Raw genomic sequence first — 27,467 nt, 5'->3', positions numbered from 1 at the left:
CACCCAAAACGTTTCTCAGATGTTGACCTCACGTTGCACCCTAACATATTTCAAGGGCTTTGAGAAGTTAGTTTGTTTCTTTTCCTGTCTCTGACTTTGCTTCATTATTACACATGCATGTATATTTTTAGTTTCTGGCCCAAAAAGTAAGAAAGAAAGAAAACAGCGACATCTTATCGACAGCTCCGTTTGAGCTGCATATTCCTTTTCTCTCCTGATTTTGTGTGCTCCCTCTGGTCTGCAGCCATCAGAAGAAAAAGGGGAAAAAGAGCAGAGCAGAGGAGGATTTGTCTCTGCCTCTGTGCCAGCCAGACGAGCTCTGAGAAGCGTCACCAACATAAAAGCACATCATACATGTTGCATACAGCAGCTGTCGTTTTCTGGCTGTCGGTCTCGATCTAACAGAATTTCTCTAATGTCGCAAAAAAAAAGTTTAGTAATTTAAATTTAGCAAATAAAAGAGGCTCTGCTAATGTGTGCATCGAGTAGACGATGGTAATGCATCTTTGCATAGAAAGACAGGTGCATATCATTACAAACAGTAAAGCTGTATTTCATACAACCCGAACTGTGATCACCTGCTTAGTCTTTGTTTGTCTCACCTGGTTGTTGAGGAAGGACTCAGCCTGTTTGACATCTCGCAGGAACAGATGGAAAATGTGAGCCTGGACCAGAACCTCTCTCCTGCTCTCCCACATTTCCAGCAGTTTGTTCCAGCCGACGTCGAGCTTCTGCAGCCACTGCTGTAGGGCAGCCTGAGGGAGAGGAGCCTCCTCGGACTCCAGCAGCTCGTTCATGGCCTGCAGGCGTTCGTAGTCCTCTTCGTACCTGCGTGGAAAACAACAGTAACCCATTCAAATCTTTTCTGAACACCTGATGTGTTAAAGATTAGATTATCAGAACAGCCTTCAGTAACCCACCGTCCAATCTCCTCCTTTAGAGCAGCGTGTTTGTTGATGAGTTTCTCCGCCTCCTCCAGGTCATTGGGCAGCTGGTCTGAGGCGGCAGCTGTCTGAGTCTGGACCAACCAGGTGAGGAACGAGTCCAAATCCTTACAAAAGAGGGAGAGGTACATGATGTACAGTTCATTAATTCTACACTACAAAAGTTTGTGCAGATTAACAAATGTACTTGAAAATAAAGGCAGATCATGTGTGGTTGAGGTTAAACTTGTGTGTTTCATCATCAGTAATAGTATTTTTTCCTTATACACGGACTTTCCCTGTGTACCTGTATGAAGCTCTGCAGCCTGCTGGCCACCATCAGCGAGTCCTCACAGCCCTGCAGGGTGCGTTTCAGCTCCTCCCACTCCAAGCTGATGCCATCAAACGGCACGAGAACCTCCATGGCCCGACCCGGGTGGGCTGTGGCCAGATGCTCTGCCTCTTCCTACATCACCAAACAGAGACAGCGTTATGATGAATGTAGCCTTTTATGAGGCACAATACAACCTACGTATGAAATCATCACATCCACGTATTTGTATCTTTTGTGGTTCATCACGCTCGCTGATATTTTAAAAATAGTTCATTTATTTATAGGAATAAAAGCCCACAAGGCTTCTGTCTGTCACCATGTCTGATGGACTCTAATCTTAGTTTAACATTTCTACAGTAAATGTATTTTCCCATAATTCCATACCTGTAGATGGAGTAGTTTGGGCTCCAGGACAGACAGGGCTCCCTCCATGGTGGACAGGCGTCTCTGCAGAGCCAGGACTCCTCCCAGGTCACTTCCCATGTACTGAGTGGCGTCGATGGCTTTTCTCTTGTCCTGGATCTGGGACTTGATCTCGGCACACTCCAGCAGGTAGTTCTGCAGGCGTAACATCGAGTCCAGCTGATCTTTCTTCTGCTCGACCAGCTCCACGATGCTGTTCCACCTGGCACGATGTGACAGACAGGAGTGAAACTGAGTGTAGTTTGAGAAGGTTGAAGAGAGGGGAGTGTGCTACTGTGAAGGAGAAATGTGATAGTGAAGACAGTCGTGATTTATTGTGGAGTTTTCAGTTTGATTTCAGTCCTTCATGTTCCTCCTTATTACGTCATATAGTTTGAAAAGGTAATAACAGTAAGACTACCATGTTTTTAAAAACCAGCCTTCGAGTGCTCCAGTTCAAAAAATCAATCATTCATGTTAAACTTATTATCACGATGACCTGATAAGAACTGTCTCTGTTTGCTGTGATGTGGCTTCAGCTCAGGCCTCGTTTTTCTGCTTACCATATCGTCATACAATATGTTCTCCTGATTCTGCTCCAGACCAGCAGGTCTCAATACACACCCTTTCAGCCAAGAAAACACACACTCACACACATGCACAGATGCACACACACACACACACACAGATACTTGTGACTGTAATGAGGTAATGGCAGAGTAGCTGAGAAGCAGACAGAGCGCTCAGCAGGCAGGCAGGAAAACAGCTCAGTGACACTGAGCTCAGAGCTGCAAAAGTCTTATAGGTGCAACATGATGGTGGTGGTGATGATTGTTGGGGGGGTGTATGTGTGTGATGGAGGTTGCAGCTTCATATGTATTTGTTTTATGCATTTATAAATGAAACTAAGGATCACCATGAACGTATGCTCACGTAAATCTTGACTTTAAGTCCAAATATTAATCATAAAAAGCTGTGAACATAACATAATAACAATGACTGTAGTAGATAAATAACAGAACTGTGAAAAAATTTAACTAATAGGATATATAGTTTGAATTTTCCATTTAAACACGATCAACCGTTCAGAGTCACAACCCCCACAAGTAACCAGGATGGTGTTTGCGACCCCCCCTCCACCATCTGCCCATCTGCCCAGGGTTGGGGTTACTGTGATGCACCTCACACAGGAGGAGCACGGCTTTATCCACAAAAAGAAAAACAACTCATTTCATTTTGCCTTTAATTTGTGTTTTTAGAGTTCTTAAAATAACGGCAGTGTCACAGTCAAGGCCTAAAAATAGAATAATTGATAAGAAGGTAAGGTGAGGTAACACGTATAAAAACAGAGTATGAAAAGCGTTGACGTCACTAAGAACTGCTTCATTTCTCTCAATTCAACACTCTTTCTATATATATATATATATATATATATATAATATATATATACTATAATATATATATATATATTATATATATAATATATAGATATATATATATAAAAACATAGTATACTGAATATATTGTTTTATTTTATTCTCCAGCAGCATTGGTGCTGCCCAGGATAAGAACCAATAAACCAGATTAATGCACTTTGTTCCGCTGAGGATTGCTGATGTTTCATTGTATCTAATGAACAAAGTTAAAGGGAATTTACACACAAACATTTCTAACACTGAAGGTTAAATATTATGCAGCTAAGGTGAAAAATTAATAACTGATACCAGAGAAGGCGACAAGAAGAGATGAGACGTGTTTATTTGATCTTATTTTTGCTCTCCGCCGGTCTCGTCTTAACTGAGGCAACCGGCACAGATGGTCGCCCTGAGACCAACGCCATGTGCCAAGGTCACAAGACTCATGGACACCCGGCCATCATGGAGTCTGCTGCCAGACGTAACATGTGAACATGACTGAGACGGATAAAAAAGCCAATCCAATCACAGGGTCGACCTGGCCGGATGTTAGTGTAAATAAATATGTCGGCCAAACAGAGAAAGAGAGAGAGACACTAGGAGGAGATACATGCTGCTATTTTACATTTCATATCTTCTCAGGCTCTGCAGAGATGAGAAAGCAGGTAGGTGTTCAGTCTCTTATCAAGACAGCAACTGACAGGACACGAGTGGCTTGTCAAAAGACAATTACTAAACACTGTGTGAGTATGAATTCCTCTGAATAATCACACAAGCCCACGAAATGTTTCTTCTCTCATCTCTCTTTTTTCTCTATGTGTCAGTCCACCTCCCTCTCCTCCTACCTACTCCTCCACCCTCCTGGGAGTAAATAGGACAGAGAGCACTATTTAACAGACAGGTAACACGTTGGCAGCAGTAATCACAAGTCATGACTGATTTTTGTTAGTATTGATCTGATGTTCAAACTCTGCTTTGTAGTTCCAAGAAGTACAAATATCACGTTTATGTCTGTGTTAGCGAGTATATGCAGAGACAGTCTAAGTCTGTATGGAGATAATAGTTGTGGTTCACTATTAAAGTATATTTCCTTTGTTGATATTCTGATTATTAATAGTGGCAGCTATAATATGACTGTACATATTTCCTAATTCACTGCACAGTAACTGTACTGAAACATGCAAGTTCATTTAATTTAATTTTACTTAATTCTACTTTCTGTTAGATTTCTGCTCTGCATGATGTTCGGATGCTTTTCTGTGCCTCAGGTAAAACACTTTAAATAAACTAATCTCACATAGTGGATTTGTGAGTTTATCAGCAGTAGTGGTTGTAACTGAAGTTTAGTTTTAGTGTGTATTGTAGAAGTACAAGTAGAATTGCTGGCTGAGCATCACCGTGTTTTGTAAAGTTGTTGTAATTGTTGATGTCAGCAGGAGTACATGCGGTTGTACTTGTACTCGGAGTACTGATTGTACTTGTTGGGAAGGTCAGTTTTGAATCATTACCTGGAGTTGAGGTGATCCTGACAACCTCTGACCTCTGTAGAAGATGGATGACCTCCATCCAGGAGCTGCTGAACTATTTGGTTAACGTCCAGGATCCTTCCCATCAGGCTGTTCATCTCCTGGTCCAGACTCTCAAACCTACAACAAAGGACATTGTTGTAGACAGTCAGCGGGTATATAATGACAGAAACCCTTCAAACCTCCTCCCTTCCTCTTCTCCACTCTTTCCCTCACCTGTGTGCCACCACCTCCACGTCCTCCAGCCTCTCAGGGATCTCCATCTTGTCCAGCCACTGCTCCTTCTCATCAATCCACAGCTCGCAGGCATTGACCTCACTGAACATGCGGTAGACGGCGAGGGCGTCATGAAGCCACTGCTGTCTGAGCACCGCTACCTCAATCACCTCTGTGTACAGCTGCTCCACCTCTCCCATACGCACCTGCACCTCCTGCAGAGAGGAGAGGCAGAAGACAGGAGAGGACAAACACAGACGGGTAAAAGAAATGATGTTTTTGACAAGAAAAACAAACAGGTTGCATCCTTTCCGTGTTCCTTTTACCCACCTCCTGTTCACGGTACTGCAGAGGCAGCGCCACCATGTGTTTGCGCAGTGCCACTACATGCAGACGATGTTTGTCGATAGCCTCGCTGACCCCTCTGTGTTTCTTCAGCAGAGACTGGGTGGAATACTCATCATGTCCAAAGTCTTCACTGGAGACCAGCCGGTAAGCATCCTGCAGCCAGGCCACCAGGTCGTCCGTCTCCGTGGAGAACTGAAAAAAGTTGAGCGCCTCCTGCAGGTGGCCAAGACGCTGCGCAGCCTGGTCCTCCAGCCTCTTCCACTCGCTCTTCACCTCCATGATGCGCTCCTGGATCCCCGCCGTGCCAAAGCTCTTCTCACTGAGGATCTGCTTTCCTCGTTTCATGGTGTTCTGGAGGAGTGGGGGAGGATGGAGGGATAACAGTGTTACTATGCTTTGATAACAGTGTTTATGCAGTAAAGTGGAACACTAGCCAATATTTGAAACTTAATCTTTTGATGCAGAGGGTTTTGCATCTAAAGAAAATTGCTTTAAGGTCTCCTGTTTGGCATGTTCTTCAACAATACATACACTGTAATATGTAGCATCTTGTCATGCTCTGGAGGATGGAAAAGTTTTGTGAGCAACCTTTGAAGAGCTGAGATTTCTTTTTTGGCACATTCATATTTTTGTTAAAGCTGTTAATAATAAATCTGTCTTCAGACACTTTGCATAAAGATTTATGTAGGTGACTTACAGAGATGAACTAAACAGAGACGTTTTAAATGTTTTAAACAGGAGTACAATCATAAAAGCATCAACAACAAAAACTCTTTCTTTCCGCACTGTTCAAAATTATTTTAGTTAGTAAAGTTCCTTTTGTATGTGAGCTCTGTTTCTAAATGCTAATGCATAAATTCACTGAAGTACGTGAAGTTCAGTACAGAAACTCGAGGTACCGGAGGCATCCCAGGTGCTGACTCTCACACTGACAGATAAAAACAAAAACACACACACACACCTGCAGCAGCGACCGGTGAGCCAGCAGTTCTCCAGCCAGAGTTTTGTGTTTCTGTAGTAACTTCAGCACACTGCTCAGATCCTTCCCATAACCCTGAGCGCCCAAGATGGAGCTCTTCTCCCTGATCCAGGCTTCCGACTCCTCCAGCTCCTAACAGAAGAACGAACAGACAAAGAAGAGTTCAGATTCACGTTTAGACAAAAAAATATATTAAAAGAGAAAACCTAAAGTCTAAGAAGAAGAATGAAAAACTAGACATCAGAAATAATGTAATCCCGGAAGTCTTTCTGACACTGATGTCTGTTTCAGAGAGCCGCCCAAAAAGCAGACGGGAAATTATCCAGATTAATCAGTAATGTGATATAATAAGTGATTCAAACTGTGTGAACCAATGATTCATTCACAAAGAAATCCACTGTTCTCATTATATACTCATTACTTTCAATAGTTCATTTTAAAAGCTTATTCACTAGCATTAACAACCCGTTCATCACTTCTGTGTCATCAAAGTGACGGACAGCTTTTTAAAGAGACAGACGCAGGCCAAGTCTGACGCATGAAATAAAACAACACGAATGACAAAGTGCTAATGAAAGAACATTGGAGGGTGTGTCCATAAAAGACAGTTTTATTGGACTTTTCTTTTTGTATGTGAGTAACTAATCAGGTCAGAATTTTTTACCCCTTCTCTGCCTTTAAGAGAGACGTCTGGGTTATTCATTATAAACACTGTAGTATAGATCTGCTGTAAAACACAAATTAATGTGCTCAGGTGTGGCGCAACCAGCACTGCAAAACAGCTTGTTCTCATGCAAAGCAGCAAAGAACAAAGTGCTACTATTATTACAGTATTTTGCTCTGTTATTTATCACCTTTTCAGCTGACATTAGATGTTAGATCGCTCCTCTTATTATTTGGCTTACTGAGCTGTATGAAAATGTGGTAAACTTAAAATATGCTTAAGGCCAGAAATAGACGTTGATAAAAGTAGTATAGATTAATTAATGCATATTTAAACATGGGCCTGTCCTGTTTGTGTAACAGATTGAGGTCCTGAAATAAAAAATAAAACAAGCTTTGGTCTGTATGATTTTAAAGCTGCTGTAGGCAGGTTTGGGAAAATAAATATTCAGTTCTTTGGAAATCCAAACACAAGGACTCACACCTCTTTTTGTGTCTACTATTGTATCTAAAGGCCACACTCAAAGGCGAGTGAAACGCTGTCATACAGAGTGGCTGACACAATATTTGTTCAAATATAACAGCTAACAGTGCACATTTTCAGACAGTCTCTCCTGTAAAGCATTTATAGTTTTGCATTTGATTGCACAGTTGAAAGGTTACAAAATAGATGTGTAAAGAGTGAAAAATGAGAGCTTGAGAGAAGTTCAAACCCTGCTTAGTTTCCGGGTGGCCAGTGTGAATGATGTGAAAATTGTGTCCTACCTGGAAGAAAGCCCAAAGTTGTCTCGACTCCTCCAGCTCAGAGCGTCTTTTAACTGCCAGTTGTTTCAGCTCCTCCAGACAGGACGAGACGTGGTTGACACGGTTACAGATCACCTGAGGGTCACATGGTTGGTAACCTGGGAGACAACAAAAATGAAGCACAGGTACAGCACTTCATTCATTACAGTAGTGAACTCTGAGCTGGACTCCTGAACAAAATCAAGAAAAAAAAAAAACATGTACGCACACTGAGCAGATTGTCTTACTGATATCAAGTGTCAAAAATCTATTTTCAACTTGTCTCAAGGTCAAATCCATCTTCACTTGACTACATGAAATCAATACTGGATCATTGCCTCCATCTTGATTCATTCAGTCAGTCTATCACAGAAAACACAAGTTCAGAAGCGGTTGTTTACAATCCAAATGCCTCATATTTTTTATTATGTACCAGTATAAATATACAGATAATATATTGTTTGTTACACACTCTTATAGCCTTGACTTAATCACTATTCTGCATTGTGCATATTAAGGTTTCTTTCCATCTACATAACAGGCAATACAAACTAAGAACCTCGACGACTTCAGACTTTTGATATCAGGAGAATTTGTGATAAGAAACTAATTGTAAGATCAATGAAGTCTATCCTATGTTGTCTTGTAAGAGGCAGACCGATACAATGAAATTCATCACCAGTCATATACACAATAAACAAGATAAATGTGTGTGTATATACTGTACCTTCTATAGTGGTGAATTTGAGTGCAGCGGTGTTGAGTGTCTCCACTCTCTCAGCCTGCACTGTAATGTCGGCTTCCTGCAGGCTGTGTTTCTGCAGCAGGTCGTCCACCTCCAGAAGATGCTTCCCAAAGTCCTTCGACAGCAGCTGGACCTGAGAGAGAGCAGGAGACGAGGAGAAGGGAAGACAAGAGAGGTGGAGGGATGACATCAGGATGTCTTTCAGTTGTTTTATCTTCTACTCCTTCCTTCTATTTCTCTTTGAATGTCTTCTTATAGATAAAACACAGCCTTCAGTACCTGTATGTCCTCCATCCAGTCGATCATGTACACCATGTCCTGAAATGTCTTCTGCAGGGCCAGGTTCTTCTCCAGGCGGGTCCTCCTCCCAGCCACCAGCTCCTTCAGCAGACTCCACTGGCCCAGGATGTTCTCCTTTCGTGCCAAGATACGCCGGATGTCGTAGTATCCTTCTGACTCCATCTCTGAGGCAAGCTCCACCACCACCCCGATTCGCTCTTCATACGAAGCTATGTCCGCCTCGATAGCCTCGTGTTTCTTCATTGCTGCCTCGACTGCTGGTAGGTCATAGCCAAAATTGTCCTGTAGACAAAACAAAACGATGTAAGGTGTGAGGCTGATGAAAACAGAGTGGGACACAGTTTTAGACAGTTGACAGTCCTACCTGTGATACAAGCCTCTGGTTCTCATTGAGCCAGGCTTGTCTCATAGTGGTTTTGTGGTCAAAGCACTGAGCCAGCAGCTCCAGCTTCTCCTGACGAATCAGCTCCTTGCGCAGAGCCACGCCTCTCTCATGCTCCGCCTTCTCCAGCCTCTCCCAGGCCTGGACAGGAAATGACAAAAGAAATGTTCAATGTAACATAATAATAATAATAGTACAGCTGTTAAAGAGTGATGCCAAAGTTTGATTTAATCAGTAACTCACTCATCAGCTGCCACATAATTGTTTAGTAAAAGGTGACAGTATATAAATGACTGAGCTGATGATGTCTGACCTTGTTGATGTCTGAGATGAGCTTCCCATCGTGAGGCACATAGGGTTTCTGGTTGTTGGCTCTGAGTTTGCTTTGGATGGTGAAGAGGAGGACCTCGAGATTCCCCTTCTCCTGAAACCTGAGAGAGAAACAGAAAACTTTATGTGGTCTCCTCTCTGTCAACGCTGAAAGTACTTCCAACTTTGTTCAAGGAAAAACAGAAAAAGGGTCAAAGGAGACACTTGAAGTTACAGCTAGAAGTTGGTCATTGTTTCAGCGTCTTGCTGAAGGACACTCGTAGCATGAATGTTGCTGACAGGGACGTCTGAGGACTCCTGGTAAAGGACGATTTCTGTGCTACCCTGCTGTCCAGTGTCATGGCCATTCATCACTGTGAGGTAGTCGACTGTATGAACATCTGGGTGTATATCACCGCCTTGAACCCATATGGTTATATTTCCTGAACTAAGGCAGAGCCCCTAATAAAAACATTTACTTTAATAATGATAGCATATAGTGGAATTATTCATTTTAGGATTTAACTAGATGTTCAGGCTACATCATGATGCTCTGCAAAACACACTAAAAAACTGAGTTAGCAATGTGTGGAAATACATGCTCAGTACAGAGTATGCATAGATTAATATTCAAATGCATTTGCATGGCACTAAAATATCGAGATGTTATTCAAAAATTTCAGAAAACGCACTTGATGGGCTTCTCTATTGTGCAGTAAGTTGTGAAGGCCTGCAGCTGCTGTTGAACTCCGGTCAGCGAATTGGCAAACTTCTGATTACTGATGACCGCGATGGTCTTCTCTATCCAGTCCAACAGGTCTGAGGCCAGGGCTTCGTAGCGGTTGATGATGTTCTCTGCCTCGATACAGTTGTCTAGTACCTGACAGACAGACGGAGGAAGGGTGGGAGCAGATTCAGAGAGGAAGAAGCAAACACAGGAAATGAAGGATGCACAATAATTTATATATCATTTTATATAATTTATCTGTCCATGTATGTTTTTGTTACCTTGCCAACCCTCTTGCCCTCCACAATAAGAGCCTTCATCTTGGAGAAGTAGTGGTAGTAGGAGACCACATAAGTGATGATGGACTTTTCATCGGGGTTCTCTGTGTTCACATCTGAGACAAACAGCCGAGAAGTTAACTTTAAGCAGCCACACAGTAACTATTTATCTCAGTGAGTAAAATAAGATCACTATTAAAAATATTACTGAATATAATGTGGTTTGATTGACATTCACCCAGAACCATCCTCACCTTCAGGGTCCAGGAGTTTGGTGAGACCCAGGTGCTGCTCAGCGATGTTAAAGGCTTGCTGGAGGTTGTGGGTTGCATTGGACCGTGTCAGCTTGTGGAACTCTATCAAGTCAGGTCTGGAGGGCACAAGAGGATGACGTGAAGACGATGACATGAAGACAATGACATGAAGACGATGGCATGAAGACAATGACATGTCATGTGTGTACAGCTCTAACACTAAAACTGCATGATGGCCAAACCCTTTATTCAGGAAAACTGAAAAATATTACAACATCTGAATAATAAAAAACTGACACACATCCCCACTGCTTTCTATCCGCAGCTGTCATCGTGTATAATAATTAAACATAGTAGTATGCTATGAAGATGTGTTAGAAATACTACGTACCTGTGTCTGTGTATGAGTGCATTGAAGGCGAGGCCGTCTCTCCAGCAGGTGGTGAAATTCTGGATGTTGACCTCAGAGTACCTAAAGCACGGGGAAACCTTTTGTAACTTTAAATGTAAAGCAAGGAGCATCAACGTAACACTAACATATCAACTTGATACTGATTATGAAATTCACATTTGTAGTTTAGAGTTTCCTGTATTTTTATTTCACTGCTCACCCTGCGGTCTTCATCTGGCACCAGAGCAGCAGGGCATCCTTGGCAGAGCGAGTTTCTCGGTTGTCCTCTGTCTCTATTTTGATCACCTGGATCTGAACAAGAACACAGAGAAGCAACAGATCAGTGTTTGAAGGAGAGACACCGTGGCACCGGCCCAACAGCTTCTGTCTCACACACATGAAGTTATTTATCTGTCCATTATTAAGACTGCGTCTGTGTGGTGAGAGTACTGAGGCTGTATCTGACTACTACAGACTGTCCAACATGAACATAACCACGTTTAAGATTTGTATTAGGCTCTGATAGACTCAGGTGTTTCAACTCCAGCTCTATTTTAATCACTCGTAAAAAGGTCAGAGTCACACTGACACTGTTCCCGAACCCTCAACGCACACAGTGAAACAGACAAAAGCAATAAGAGCTGAGGAGGAAGTGAAGAGCCATTACAGCGCCTGATGATAGGTAACAGTGACAGCCATTCAACCAATCACATCACAGTGACATGATCCAAGGTAATTGGGGACATGACACCCTGGAATCAGCTGCTACCCATGTCGTTAGGCACAGCATTGCACGTACACACACACACACACACACACACACATAAACACATAAATGAAATCCTGAGAGTCACACTGTGAAAGTATCACTGCAGCAGAGACACCATAATTCATACATAAACAATATGACGAAGCACTGTGCAAGAATCAGGAATAAAATGCTATTTGTCTATTACACTTAATATTTATTTAGATCGTTACATGAATTCAATGATTTCTGAACAATGAGATTAGAGTTAGAGTTATCACCAATTACTTTAACATTTAGATTTCACAAATTAGAAGAGCTGCATGCTTTCCACTGTTTCATAAAAATGTACAATAAATATTTCTTTGGCTGAGTGAGAGGAAGCAGTTTTTTTTAATCACTATAGGCTAGTAACTTGTGAGTAATAGATTTAATGATTTATCAGTGATTCAAATGACAAATAATCAATCAATCAATACAAATCTAACAATTCTTACAGACGACTGTGGGAGAAACATGTTGAACACAGAAACGTTGTTTTAAGTTGCTAAGTTTAAGTCTGCACCAACTCTTTTCCTCTGCTGAACACACAATCTACATCACATGTCATGAGAGTACAGTATGATGTGTCTCCATTTATTGTAAACAGCAGAAGCTGGCAGTATGCTGGGTAAGCAAACACACAACACAAGGATACTCAGCCAACCATACACACTGAACATTATAACTGATGCCACTGCAACTGTCTGTTACTATCTGTGTATTCAGGACATACATAAGGATGACCTCTTCCTGTGCCTGTCATACCTCCCCTTCTCTCTCTCTCTTTCTGCCTGTGTGCAGTCACTGCAGTGGTTTGGCCCTGCCTGCTGACTGGACAAAGCAAAGTCTCACTTTCACCACAGAGGAAGGAGGAAAGGAGGTGGAGATGAAGGAGGAGGAGACAAAGAGCAAGAGGGAGAAAGAAAACTGGAAGGCACTTGAACAACATAAATCTCAAGCCAACGCTGCACAATGCTCCACCCTGCATTACTTTCAGCTTTTAAATGTTGTGTTAAATACATTTATTGCCCTTATAAACGTGTGTTAGACTAAATTTTGTTTGTGTTTCAAAAAATAATTGTGTAATGGAAACAGGCCTGGATCAACAAACTATAAAATCAACAGTTAAAATGTGATAAACTGCTCAGGACACACTGACTGAAGGCCCTACCTGCTTATTTACTGCTCATTGTTGCCTATTAGCCAACCATCTTTTCCCTATATCCTCACTTCTTTCATAATCACACACACACATTTCTGAGCACATGCAAAATTGAATAGGCCATCGACTGGTGAGCAGGACAACAGCCAAGATCACAGTTAATGGTGGCAAATCTAGCAGTCAGCTAGTCTGAACTGTATGGTTATAGCTGCTTAGTCTTACTAAAAACACAATAAAAATACAACACAGGCATTGCTGAATTTCTTTCTTAAAGGTCCAGTGTGGAGCATTTAGTGGCACCTAGCAGTGAAGCTGCAAACTGCAACCAAATGAATACTCTCCCAACCACGCCTCACCCTCTCCTTGAAAGCATGTGTGTGCGAAATTCCCATAAAAAGCAAAAGGCCATATCGAGATCAGTGTTTGATCTCTCACTGTAGATACAAAGGCCTCATTTTAAGACAACAAAAACACAACAGCTCTTATTTTCAGGTGATTATGAACTAAAGGAAACAAGCTAATGAATGTTGTATTCCACTCCTGCCAATAAATCTCACACACTGGACGTTTAATCATTTTTTGTACTGATGAGTCTCGTTTAAATCTATGCACAGTCTACTGGACTAATTGCCTGACAACATGTGATTCAGATTAAACACTGACACTTCTCTTTAACTAGTTTGCAACAGTGAGCATCACACAACATATTTATTCATTTATTTATCAACATGTGCACGGTGTAAAATTCAGTCCAGTCAGCAATATTGCATATTCAAAATCCTCTTTGCAGAGAGTCGCTCAGCGCACAACAACCTAAGTCTGTTAGGTAGCCAGCCCTAGCATGACAATACTGAGTCCCAGGAGACAGCTACTAGGCGAGCGTGCAGCGTGAATGTTGCAGGAGGGTCTGAATAATGCTACACAAAGCATTTTATGCCGAAGCCGAGCTGTAGCACTGAAGCGTAATAAAGAGCAGCCGTGGGCTTCTGCTGTACTTACATGGCAGGATCTGATCCTGTATCACTGCTGCTAAAGCCTGGAAACCTGCAGATGTGTGTCCTGCAGAGTTTTTGTGAGTATGTGCATGTCAGGATTAGTATATAGTATATGTGTGTGTGTGTGTGTGTGTGTGTGTGTGTGTGTGTGTGTGACCAGATAGATAGAATGATAGATAGACTGTATGTAAGAGAGCGAGTGCAGTGTGGGTGTGCGCGTGTCCTTGTTCAAGAGCAGACTGGAAGACGACTGCTATCTCTAGGCCGCTCAGCCCAGAGTGACATTCAGGCTTTATCCACCAAACACCGCTGTCGCTGTCGCACACTGATGATGCCGCAGCTGTGACAGCCTCCCCTGAACTGAACAGAACCGCTGGCAGCTCCCCCGAAATGAAACCACTGCTGATTACAGCATCCTGTGCTTCAGCAGGTAGCACAGAAACACATGCCAGCATCTCAGTGCACACAACAAAGAAGCTCAGATTTAAGCCTTTAAAGTCAGATTATAGATATAAAATAGTCAATAATTTAGCGTTTGTTTTGTGATGCTGCTGACATCTGACTACAGAATCTCATTATCAATCCTAATAATGAGAATCTGTCACTAACCCTATTGTTTTTTTGATTTGATTGTGGCAGAGTCACAATAATACAACAACAATGACCAATGACAGTGAGCTGTCAGATGAAAACCTGCTGACTGCAGTCACCGACTTTACTGTGTCCTCGCACCATGTGCAGCATATAGTCAGGCTGCAGGTGCAACAATTTCTGACTGACTACGACAATGTGAGTTTGTTTGGATGCACCAGCTGCTCTATTGTTGTATTTCTGACAAGGAGAGAATTCCTTCAATGTCTATACTAAAAAAAACGAAAACTCACGTCATGAATAAAACTTCAGCATCTCCCACGCCTCGTCACGACATCACTGAGCTGATAAAATGTCATACAATAATTGCAGTGTGTTGGTGTTTACCTGGAAGCGTAGGATGATGGTCCAGATAAGGCCCAGGGTGAGGCGGTGATTTCCATCCACAATGTCATGGGAACCGACATTTTCCAGGTGAACCCTCTGCTCTTTAAGGAACTGCAGGGCTTTGTCGACGTTCTCCAGGCAGTGGATCCGCATGCGACCACGTGTGGGCCTCGGCTGGGGGAAAACAGAGAGATTTATTACTATGATACAAAAATCCTTATTATTAAAGTACTATGTGCAGCATCATGTAACATTAACATACTTTAATTTAAAAAATACTAATTTATTGATGTTCAGAGAGGATGCATCCTGTCAAAAACATTGAAAAGCATCATCTGACAGATCGAGTATTTAAAAAATGCAAGTGTAGTAGTGCTCACTTCTTTTGCAGCCCTGGAGGCAGCAAAAGAAGTGAGCACGGAGCTCTGGGTGCAGGCAACATGAAGGGAAGTTAAAGTTGGTCATTTGCATATAATACCCCCATTGTAATGATACAAAGCCAGTAAGAGACTACAAAACTGATACAACGTGTGTGTTCCTACCAGCAGCTCTCCACTGAGGACCTCCAGCAGTCTGGTGAGCATGTATCCATCCCTCAGGTCGTTGTAGAGGTCAGATATGCGACAGGACACTCTGGAAAGATGGGAGTTAACCCACTTTGTAAAAGTCTTCTTCTGCACTGCATCTCGTTCATCTGAGGGAAACCAAAGATTCAGATTGACTTAAGGGAAGAACAATCTAGTGCTTAATGAGAAACACTGCTTTCTCCTTTACACAATTTTTAAACACCTACTGATGCATGTGTGTGAGGCGTGTTTGTAGTGTGTGAGTAAGCGTGTGTGTGTTGATCTGTGTGTGACCTCTGACCTGCCAGGGCCTTGATGCGGGAGCACTCAAACAGCTTGGAGCTGGTACACTCCGTCTCCCAGAACCCCGAGCCGATCGGTCGGTTGTTGTTGTTGAGCTGGCGCTGGGCTTCCGCGTTGTCCAGGTCTGGGGAGGCATTAGCCATCGCGCCCGACGCCCTGCAACACACACAAATGAATCTTTGTTGGTGTGTAGCCATGATACACACATATACTGCACATACATAGACACTCATGAGGAAAAGACATGTGAGGAAGGTGATGGGGACAGGTGCTATCATTCCTTTTGTGTCCCATACAAGCATGATTAAACAGATCCCCGCAGGCGAAGGGCGGTTCACACTTTATAATTAAACTCTGACTAACTTTGCACACCTCATCTGACACCTTTTAGCCATATTTACCCACAAACTGATACACATGGGGGGAAAATATGAAACAGTCGCTGCAGCATCCTCGTTTTAATCAGGAGGGTTCAAATGATTTACAGCAAACAAAAATACTCCGGAGGTCATAAATAACAGTTTCCTTCCCATTCATGAATGATGCAGCGCCTGTCCTGGGTATCAGAACATTTTACAAAAGAGAAGCTCAAAATAAAATCTCTCTGATGATTCAAAGAATTGTGGGAGATGGAGGGTAAAAATTATTTGGCTCTCTCATCTCTCCCTCCTCTCCCACTGACAGCTGAAGACCAGAGGATAAAAATAACCAATCAGAATAACCACCTCCACCGAGAAATCACACAACACAGGGTGACAGGTAAAGAATGGAAATGTTTAAATGAAGTTTAACGTCTGTCATGATACTGGAGGAGATTTTCTGAGGTGGTACGGCATAAAACATTTGAGAAACAGTGGTTTAACTGAATGTGTTTCTCTGTGAATATTTAATTTGACTGAATTTTACAGGAAGCTTTGTGGATAGCTTTTATGAGAGAACTCTTAGTTAGTAGAATCATGGTAAGACAAGATCCTTTCTGAATAAGGACCCTGGTGTAAACGCTGAAAATTCAGAGCAGACATAAAAATCAGCGGACTGGGTGAAAATCTAAACTCCTTGTGGTGTCCGGCCAGAAAAGCTCGTCAGTGACCAAACAGGAGCTTGAACTGAGTTTTTAGAGGACGCTTTTTATCAGACTGCAGCTAAAACGATCTCTGTTACGTTATTTGTCTATATAAGCTTTTTACACTCCAGTGCGTTTACATTTTAATACTACGAACACACACATCAGATGTTTGTTAGTCTTAAAGGTGCAAATCGTGACAATGATCTGAGTCCTGATAAATATACTGTCATAACAGATCCTCCCCCACCTTTCACACATGATGGATGGAGAACACATGTTGTCCTAGTAAAGAGCAGATGTGCCCACAGGACATGGAACATGCCATTTGGTGCCTTCTACAAATTATGCTTAATGTAGAGACACATGTTTTTATGTTGTGCACTTAGATTGCAGGTTTATTTTCTTTAAAGCTGTATCTAATGATCTTTATGATGATTATGTGACTGATTACTAAAATAAAATTTTAAAACTGAAGGTGTGATTAGTGGTTTCGCTTTCTGCCTCAGCCTCGTTGCTGTAAATCTCTTTGTCTTCACCTCATCCCACCCCTCTTCTGGCCTCTCCCCCTCTCTCCACTGCAACGAAAGTCCAAGCTCATAGTTGTCATAATACCTAAAAACCACTGGAAAACAACGTAGCCATATCGAGTAAATGTCAGCGAGCCCTGCAAGACAGGGAGAGGAGGGGTACTGTAGCTGTGCACTTAGCTATTCTCCCTGGAGAGAATAACAGAAAAACATTACAGTGCTTTGTATCTGGTGATGAAGCAGATAGAGAACTGCACAGGAACCCAACACGAGTGAAACCCACAAGAGATCTGTTAAGTTTATAGATCAATGTAATAATAAATAAAATCAAACTAAAGTTTGTTTGAAGCCATGTGACAGGAAAATCAACTAACGATGTTCATTAAGAAAGTCCATCAAATTCTCCAAGAGCCCAAAATGAAACAGAAGCTGAAACCTGTAAATACTTTCCTTTTGTTTGTTTGCAGTGGATTATGGGGCACTGTGACTGCGAAGGATGCACATGTTGTCTTTTTTTTTGGCCTTTTCAAGCTTTATTTTTCAGACACAGCTGAAGAGTGACAGGAATGTTGGGAGAGAGAGATCCATCCAGCGACATCCAGCAAACGGTCGCAGGTCGGATTCGAACCCTGGGCCGCTGCTGGGCCTTCGTACGTGGGGCGGATGTTCTACCAACTGAGCTAATCAACACCCCACATGTTGTCTTTTTAAGTTTATCTGCCACATTTTGGTACGGTGTCCTCTAACGGATCAGGTACTGACACCAAAACATTTCCTCTTAAACTGTCTGCTATCAAACTCTCTGCTGATAATATCTTGGTCTGTTTTGTCTTTAACTCTCAGGTGAATGGCAGATGATGTGTGATCTCAGATGTTACAAATGAGGTATCCAGATGTTTAACCTCTCTAAATCCCTGTACGTTTCACCTATATACACAGTGTGGCAAACCACTCTCCATCATTTCCCTTCAGAGTGTGAGAGCTGAGATCAAGGTTTTTTTTGCGTGCAGGCTCACTGTAGATTGAAATAACTGATATCTACAAACCATGAAGCCGGAAAAGTTTCACCACGACACACTGCTGCCACAGAGAGGTGGAGGTACATGGAGAATAAAATATGAGAAGCATGTTGTTGAGGTCAGCAGTAGACTAAGAAGACGTGTGTAATATCACTGCAAGACGTGCTAACAGATATTATTATGAAGCAACTGAAATATATATATTACCCATCATTGGATCACAGAGGAGAAACAACAATATACCACACCAGCAAGTCGACATCAGTCACACACTGCCACACTGTCATGTCAGTCAAAATACTGTGTGTGTGTGTGTGTGTGTGTGTGTGTGTGTGTGTGTGTGTGTGTGTGTGTGTGTGTGTGTGTGTCCTCTGCTCTCCTTGCCGTGATCCTTGCCTAACCTCAACCACCTGGTGTCTTTCAATCAATCAAACTCTCAGTTCGCAGGACTGCTCTGATGTGTGTGTGATTTCTCTGTGTGTGCATATGTGTGAATGTGTGTGCGTGCATGCATATGTGTGTGTGTGTGTGTTTGTGTGTGTTATCACCTTCGTTCTAATAATCAGACTCAGCTGTTGAGGAATCATTCAGCCCCAGGCAAGAGAGTTGACACTATGTCTGACAATCACGCTGCACACACACACACACACACACACACACACTCCTGGCTATCCATTTTCTGCTCTATAAGTAACAGCAGCAGTGAGATGCTTCATGCTTCGCCTCCAGAGACTGAATGCAGCCTACGGGAAATCTCAGAATGTGGAGACAAAAACAAAGGAAAGAATGACCTCACGTCAAGCTCAGATGATTTTATTTACATTCAGAGGAGTATGAATGTAAAACCTGCATGTCTCAACATCAGAAACAGACGACTCATTCTAATATTTTAATTGGGAGCTTCTCTCTCACATGCTCAATGTTTTTTTTTTGTATTACACTAGTGTAAAAATAGGGGACTCATGAGAGAAGACGAGGAGGAGGCGCAGAGGTGAGAGGTCCTGGCTTTTAGTCTGTTTGAGTCACAGACTTTCTGCTCACAGTCACCAGACTCCATTGACAAAATCTGAGATTTTACCTCACAGAACTCAGTATTTGCTGATCTGCCGCTGTCTTGGTCCGTTAGGTTGTGTTATTGTGTGACTTTGTCATGTAAAGGTATTATAACACCGAACTCACATAATGTTTTTGTCAATGACGTCTTGTGGCTTTGAAAAGAGCAATATGATGTTTGTTACTCATTCAACAAAAAGGCTCAAACTCAAACAAAAGCTCTAACTCGGAGTGGACGCACTTTGCTGGCTGAGGTGACCTACGGGACCAGTTCCAAATCTTTTGTACCTCATTAAGACTCCAACATGTGTAAAACGGGGCCCAGGTTTAAAAATACTAATTCCTGTTATTATTTCACAGCAAAAATACAATCCTGCAACAATCTATATTATTTGTGAGTCTAAACTGCAACAACACCTGAAGCAAACCATGAGCTGTACTGGTTGAAAAGTGTATAATGGATCATCATCATCATCATCATCTGCCTACATCATTGTTTATTTATTAATTTCCCTAAAAGCTCAGGCAATGCTCCTCTTTGTGCTTCAGTGAGTCAGACACAGTACAGAATATGTGTATGGAATATGGCTGACAAAATGCTGTACCACGTGTTGTCCAAGCACTGGAGCTACACACAGAAAACAGCAGCTGCAACCTAAAAAACAACAGCTTTAAATGTGCAGAGATCCTCAGTATCTGGCTCTACACACCACTGTGTATTTTACACCTAGAGTTTGTTAAGGGACAAACATCAGCCACACTGAGGATTTATCAGACTCTTCTTACACCAATAAACTGAAGGCATAAAAGGTTGCAAAACGTCTGAAAACATCAGTAAACAGTGTTACCTGCCCTGACTACAGTGTCAGAAATAAAGTGCTGAGTAATGCTGCTACTCTCACGGCAGTCAGTACAGAAAACTGATCAGTAATCAACAAATAAGACCACAGAGGTGCATGAACATGAATCTGCTGCTGAATGCAGCATTTATACTGCTCATAGATATACTTAAGAAAGTTCTGATCTGTGAATATTGTTCATTCAAGATGACGACAATGCAGCATCTTGTTTCACGCTGCGTTCGTTAGATCTGCTGAGAGTTGATTAATGTTGTTGTGTTGATATTATGTAATCTCTAAGACATCTGCTGAACAACAGCCGTCAAACACTAAACCTGGAACACTGGATGAACACTGGATCAATATAAAGGATAAAGGTTGTGTCTGGACCTTTTTGGGTCTGGTTTTGGTTCTGAGGTTTGTGCTGCTGGACTCCATGGGGTTACAGGGTTTATATGTAGTCCGTCCAGGACACAGAGTCTCCTGTTCCAACACTGAAGGATCAAACATTTAAACAGCAGCAGCCTCTCTGAACTCTCCATGGAGCTGGAAGAAAGAGCAGCGACCACCTGTGTGTATGTGTGTGTGTGTGTGTGTGTGTGTGTGTGACTATCCCACATACGTAAAACACACAAACACACACACACTGCATCAGCCTTTTCATCCAAACAGATGAAATGAAGATGATAAAAATGAAAACAATAACATAAAAACAATATTCTGGTTGGTCTTTATAGCAAAAATAATCTTTGGCTCGGAAAAAGAGATTTTTTTGTTAATATAAGAGCTGAGGACAAGATGATTAATCAATTAGTCAATCAACAACATTAATCAGCATTTTTCCAGCAAAAATATGAAACATTCTCTGGTAATCAGCATTTTTCCAGCAAAAATATGAAACATTCTCTGGTACTAGGTCCTCAAATGTTAGTATTTGCTGGCTTTCATTGTCATTATTCATAGTAAAATAAAATATCTTTGGACTGACAGTTTGAAGAAGTCACCTGTGAAGGTGTAACAGCCCTGCCACAGATGATGGGCAGGATAGTTTATGTGTAGTTTATTGACCGTCCAACTCCAGTAAAACAAGACGGCAATAATGAGACATCTGTGATAACCACAGACGTCTTCTCATCGCTCACTTTTAGGACAGAATCTGGATCGTCTGAAGCATCTCTGTTGTCTCATGGTGGACCTGAACCCTAACCTCACCGTGGTTTATAGGACAGCATCTAAAAAGAAATGTTCTATATTGAGAGCGTCCACTTCAGTCTGCTTCAGCTCTGTCACTGCTCGTTCTGCTCTTGTTCTCTTTAATTAGAAGTCTTATGAGCCGGACCGTTACCTGTTAGCTGTGAGACTGTAACTTTGTACATTACTGTTGTTCTGCTGGATGTTCTCATGTGGCATTATTAATATTCTTAAAGTGATATTTAAACACAAATATGCAGAATTTTACAGGTGTGTATTAGGGCTGAAACTAATAATTGTAATTGTCCATCAATCTTTAATTTAATTAGTCTGTATACACCAATGTTCAGTGCAAACACCCAAAAATATTCAATAAAATGTAAATATAAACTGAAATCAAAGCGGCAGATCTTCACATTTGAGACATTTGGCATTTCAGCGATTAATCGACTATCACGGTTATCACTGATTAATTTTCTACTGAGTTACTATTCAATCAATGACCTAGTAGTGTCAGCACTATTGTGTGTGTGTGTGTGTGTGTGTGTGTGTGTGTGTGTGTGTGTGTGTGTCAGTCGTTATGCTTTCTCCTCTAAACCACTCTGTGTTATTATTGGCCTCTCCCTTGATATGCTGTCGCCGTTGGTAACCACAATAAATCACCCTTACACCAGCGGTGTAATGAAAGCGTCAGCCCCCCCACCGTCTCTCTCTGCTCTCTCCTTTTATTATCCTTCACATTTTTTTAACTGTCCTCTCCCCCCATCCCTCCGTCGTAACCTCTAGTCCTCTCCGTCTGGCCTCCACAACTTCTGTTTTGGCTATTAGTGTAAGAGAGTAACAATACTCTAATCTTTTCTGTACATGGCAGTACATGGGATGCCAAACATCAGGTGCCCTTGAAACAAGCACTTAACCCCCAAATGCTGCAGTGGAGCTGTTCAGTGTGTTCATTCGCCAAAGACTGTTGGTCCCAAGCAGGATGTTTATATATATATATATAACAAATGTACATTTTTAGCTTGCTTTGGATGAATGTCTATGAAATTAATATCAATAGATTAAGTCTCAGAGGTCACCTCATGTCATGCATTTCTAAATAGATGCACACGAGAAGGGAAACTGAATTTGCTAAAACTTTGAACTATAAGTTGATCTCAGGTTTTACCAATTATTGAGTTTATTGTTAATAAAACATGACTCCAGAATTACATATAGGTATCTCAGTATTACCTGATCTCTCACAAACACACACTTGAGACTTGACACAGTTTGTGTCCAGACCAAAAAACACACTTGCTGTTGCTGGTATCAGTATTAGAACAAAAGATGAATTTGTTCTCATACTTACTTTTAATGATTACAGTTATTTAGCCGGCTTCACAGTGAGCTGAAGGATGAAGGATAGTCCCATTAAAGAGCAGAACCCGTGGTGTGATAGTCTGTCTTGCAGTACTTGCTGACTTTTCCATCCTCTCCGTGGCATTCAGCCCAAAGCCCATTGGTTCCTACTGAAGACGTAAATCTTTTAAAAATGGCTCACAAGTGCAGCTTTCTTTTTAAATAATTAATTTCCTAAAACAGAAGAGCACTGTAGTTTTAGTAAACCTCAGTCAAACAGCAGTAAGTAGTGTGTGTGTTGGTTTCAGACGTGGGTTTGGTGCACTAGAGAGAACTTCTAATAGCTGGACAACAAATGAATGTATGAGTCTTTTATAGTGTTTGGACAAAAATAGCACAGAGAAATAAGATATATCAGACTATATATAGATTTATATTTATATATATATAAATATAGAATATCGTGAGAGATCTGGAGAGTGAGTGAGAGAAACAACTACAACTTCATTTTAGTTGCTAATGCTGAAATGCTTTTAATTTTTTTATCAGTATAATCAGTGTGACCTTCACAGGTGCTAAAGGAAAGTTTAGTTCAGGTTTAGTTTAGTTACTGCATATGTCCATGTTTCACCTACAAATTTATAATCTCTGACTTGAACAGGAAATTCACCTAAACATTAAAAACATGGTAACCCTTCACCCATTCAAGACACATTTCTACATTTTCAACATTTAAGTGACATTTTTTGTTTTTTCCTCTGGTCATGTTGCTGCACAGGAATAACCTCTATCTCTTTTGATTTAGAGGTTATATTTAAAGACAGAGAGAGAGCAGTAGACTAACAGACAGAAAGAGAGAGAAAATTAGAGAGAGAGATCTTACAGAGAAGCAGATGTGAAATAGAGCCATGTATGGAAGAAGAAAGAAAACTGAAGTACGAGAGAGAGAGAGACAGGACGGCATATCACCAGAAAGATGAAGAAAGAGAGAGAAGGAAAGAGAGAAAGACAGCTGCCATGGGTAATCAGTCACTGGCAGCAGCTCTGTGTCTCTCTGAGGCTTAAGGGGGCCCAGACCCTCAGTGTACTTCACCCATTTTTAACTACACGCACAGCAGTCTTCATCAATATCATCAGAAGCAGATCAAAATGTCTGGCGGACGTTTATGTTGACCTCTGCTATCTATCAGATATGTAATCTGCCTATCGGCAAATGTAAGGAGCTGATCGGCTTCTACTGGCTGTTGTAATGATCAGGTATCACTTAGATTTACTTTGGAGGGTCTGAGGAAAGTTAATGAAACCACATCATTCTTCTTCACAACATAATAATAAAATGTACCTATTATATAGAAAGCCTGTGTATGAAATCACGCTGTCTTTTTACCACATATCAATATGAACCCTATATTTATCAACCAAAGTCACTAAAATCCACTTATGTATATCCTCATTCTTAGTTTCTGGTGGATCTGGTGGAGGGATTGGTCCTTATTAAGGATTAAGGGTGTGTGTTACTACACTCTATGTAGTGAAATGGATATGTTTGTGAAGTACCACGTAGTGAAGATTGTTTCTCCTGCGCCGTTTCTCGCTGAGCAGCAAAAGAATTTTACAAATTTAGATGTCGGCACCGAGATTAAAATGTAAAATTGGAGCTGCTCCAGAGTGAATTAAATATGTTGAATTTAACAACTTTCTGGAAATTTTCCATGTATTCAATGTAAATTCATCATTTCTGACTCAAACCTAAAGTACGTTCACCAAACTTTACCCAGAATGATCTCACTTTCCAAAAATAGTCCAAAAAAAGTCTATATTGTTCCTCACAGGGATGAAAGCTCTCTCTCTCCGTCTCCCTCTTTCACACTCTGACTGGATCTCTGACTGTGACGTCACGCAGTACGCACTTTACACACTGCACTGAGTCACTTCCACTCACTTCACCTCAGCAGAGTGAAACAACATCTGCAAGCAGGAGCAGAAGCCGACGCCCAGTTCTGAGTCTGCAAGACCACGAGTCTTAATCAAAACAGTCACCTTGTGGTCTGATAAACAACAGAGCAGCAGCAGAGGGCTTCAGCATCCCAGAGAGGCCGTCTATCATCCAGACAGGACCGGGAGAAAAACAAGAAGCATGTCCGAGAGAACTCTATCCTGTGAGGCAGCTTGGAAATACATCGTAAAGAGAGATAATCCCTTTGTTATAGCACTATAACTTTATTTAATAAATATGTATATGTATTTATACACTATGTGTGTTTGTGTAAGTTCACTTTATAGTGTAATAAAAGTTACTATACTCTCGAATTAGCATCAGATGTAGTAACATATGATACAATAGTGAAATGAGGGCATGTTGAACATTATATGAACACTAAATATATAAATTTTATTTTTAATTATATAAATATTAGTGGTAGGAGACTGACGTAATACCATAAAGTGTAATAAATTTAGTATATAGTAATATGGAGAGCACCACAAACATTACAACCGTCTGTAAATGTATTACAGAAGTTGATTAATGTCTGAAAAGGGCTTTAATTTAAACTTCCAATAAGTACAAAAGGTAAAAAACACTAGTCTGTCATGTACTACATGCTACTGTTAATCTCCAGACTCTCACTAAACTTACCAGCAGTAGCTGTTTGCTTTTATTGATAGTGACAATACTGAATTAAATTAATAAAATAACTACAATCTCTGCTCAGTTTGACTTTAAGGGTTAGAGTTAACGTCACACACACTTGTGTGTCTTCCTCTTTTCTTTCCTGCTCACCGCTCTCCACACACACACACACACACACACACACACACACACACACCTTGCACCACCACAAACCAAAGCTAACCAACTGCCCTACAGCTGCATGCACCCCTCTGCATGAGCTCCCTGAAGCAGGTCTAAATGTTTTTACCACAAACAGAGACAGATGATGATGAAAACTGAGTTTGTCACTTTTCACTGCAGCTGTGATCAAACACAGCACATTGAGACCTGACAGGCTTACAGTGCATCTGCAGCTTGTGTTGCTAAAGCAAGCTATGCTGCTGTTGGCCTTGTCTCACTACAGCACTACAGCATGCAGGACAGTCTGAATGATTGCTCCTCATACTCAGCAGTGAAACCCCCTCAGGATTCAGGAATAACTGACACCACAAGGAGCAGATATGCCAAAGTAATGTGAGGTCACATAGTGAGAGCAGAGACACATGATAACTTCCTGCAGGAATATCTGATTACTGTAGAGATTCACCGCATGGGAAGTTATGTTGTATTTGCTGTGGGGCACAGTTTGCCAAAGGGCCACAGAACCATCTGCAATTTAAAGTTATTGGCCATCAAGAAGCCTGAACTGATCCGGGAGCATGCATCAACACAGCACAGCCCATGCACTAGGCCGCTGTTCTGCTTCATAATGCATTTATCCTTTCAAAATAGACAATAATCTCTGTGCAGGCATCATAAACACTTCTCCAGGCATGCATCATGTAACACATGTCGGTGGAAAATGACACGAAACAGCGCGTCCCCCCGCCGGATCACTGCGGTATCCTGCACCCAAATGCAGGCCGGCGTCCCTGCACAAAAAAGGAAAAAACACCGTGCACCTCGACTCCTTCTCAGCCAGGGGATGACAAAATAAAACGACATCCTATGGAGAAAGAGACCGTCCTGTCGTCCTTGCATCGGCCTTACCTTCAGCTTCACTGTCAGGGTTTTGATTGGTTTTGTCCTCCTCGTATACCAAGACGTCGTTGGGCTGAATCGATGAGAAGAGCGGTTTATCAATGGAGGAGACTGACGCTCCGCTTTTATTCCAGCAGGGTCTTCCCTCGGTTAGTCCTTATTCGAGCAGGAAGCGGTTTGTCAGATAATTACAGAAGCAGTCCTGACGGTCTCTACCGTGGAAACAGCGAGCAGAGCGCCGTGTGCCTGCAGCGGTGACCGCCGGCCGGGAGATGCTGTCGGTGCTGAGGATGCGAGCCGGTGGAGGGTGATGATGATATCCATAGAGGTCCCCGTTTCCACCTGACACAACCTCTCCTTCCTCCTCCTCCTCCTCCTCTTTCTCTCCGCTGGTGATGCTCGAGAGAAATATCAGCATTAGTGCGGCGAGGAGAGAGAGAGAGAGAGAGAGAGAGAGAGAGAGAGAGAGAGAGGGAGAGAGAGGGGGAGAGAGAGAGAGAGAGAGAGAGAGAGAGAGAGAGAGAGAGAGAGAGAGAAAGGGTTTTCGGTAAGGGAGATGTGACTGCATCTTCAACCAATACCGTGCCAGGCATAACCCTGGGGGGAGGGGGAGTCCCCCGGCAGTCTAATCCTATGGCAGCATAACTAAGGGATGACCTGAGCCAGCCCTAACTATAAGCTCTATCAAAAACGAAAGTCTTAAGTCTACTCTTAAAAGTGTTGACCATGTCTGCCTCCCAAACCCAGTATGGTAGTTTGTTCCACAGAAGAGGAGCCTGATAGCTAAAAGCTCTGGCTCCCAATCTACTATGAGCGGAAACACCTGCGATATTCTGAACTGGCTGCTGACGCTCGACACCGTGGCTGGAATGCTGAAGTCCGCCCAGTGGAAGTGGGGTGCAGAGGCTTCATGGGAACATCTACCACAAAACTTCTGAAGGACCTGGGAGTCAGGGGCCAGAGCCAGC

The 27,467-nt window shown here is 42.0% G+C and overlaps 1 protein-coding gene across 3 annotated transcripts in view; it reads right to left on the bottom strand.

The window, feature by feature from the left end:
• The window catches only part of sptbn4b (spectrin, beta, non-erythrocytic 4b), a 61,997-nt gene extending 35,048 nt beyond the window's left edge, over positions 1-26,949 (bottom strand). For all 3 annotated transcript variants that reach the window (XM_027280754.1, XM_027280755.1, XM_027280756.1), the window contains exons 1-22: positions 26,509-26,949; positions 15,768-15,925; positions 15,443-15,594; positions 14,901-15,074; positions 11,196-11,287; positions 10,976-11,056; positions 10,585-10,700; positions 10,334-10,446; positions 10,018-10,205; positions 9,330-9,447; positions 8,999-9,157; positions 8,614-8,916; positions 8,317-8,467; positions 7,572-7,708; positions 6,126-6,275; positions 5,147-5,515; positions 4,817-5,031; positions 4,583-4,720; positions 1,642-1,882; positions 1,231-1,389; positions 921-1,051; positions 603-828 (exon numbers count right to left, since the gene is read on the bottom strand). In XM_027280754.1, coding sequence (XP_027136555.1) covers positions 603-828; positions 921-1,051; positions 1,231-1,389; positions 1,642-1,882; positions 4,583-4,720; positions 4,817-5,031; positions 5,147-5,515; positions 6,126-6,275; positions 7,572-7,708; positions 8,317-8,467; positions 8,614-8,916; positions 8,999-9,157; positions 9,330-9,447; positions 10,018-10,205; positions 10,334-10,446; positions 10,585-10,700; positions 10,976-11,056; positions 11,196-11,287; positions 14,901-15,074; positions 15,443-15,594; positions 15,768-15,912 — 3,558 coding nt within the window. In that variant the 5' untranslated portion in view covers positions 15,913-15,925; positions 26,509-26,949. The remainder of the gene's footprint in view (positions 1-602; positions 829-920; positions 1,052-1,230; positions 1,390-1,641; positions 1,883-4,582; positions 4,721-4,816; positions 5,032-5,146; positions 5,516-6,125; positions 6,276-7,571; positions 7,709-8,316; positions 8,468-8,613; positions 8,917-8,998; positions 9,158-9,329; positions 9,448-10,017; positions 10,206-10,333; positions 10,447-10,584; positions 10,701-10,975; positions 11,057-11,195; positions 11,288-14,900; positions 15,075-15,442; positions 15,595-15,767; positions 15,926-26,508) is intronic.
• Positions 26,950-27,467: the final 518 nt, after the last annotated feature.

Source organism: Larimichthys crocea, chromosome VII (genome assembly GCF_000972845.2).
Source record: "Larimichthys crocea isolate SSNF chromosome VII, L_crocea_2.0, whole genome shotgun sequence".
Taxonomy (NCBI): Eukaryota; Metazoa; Chordata; class Actinopteri; family Sciaenidae; genus Larimichthys; species Larimichthys crocea.
This window is presented reverse-complemented; position numbering and strand designations above follow the sequence as displayed.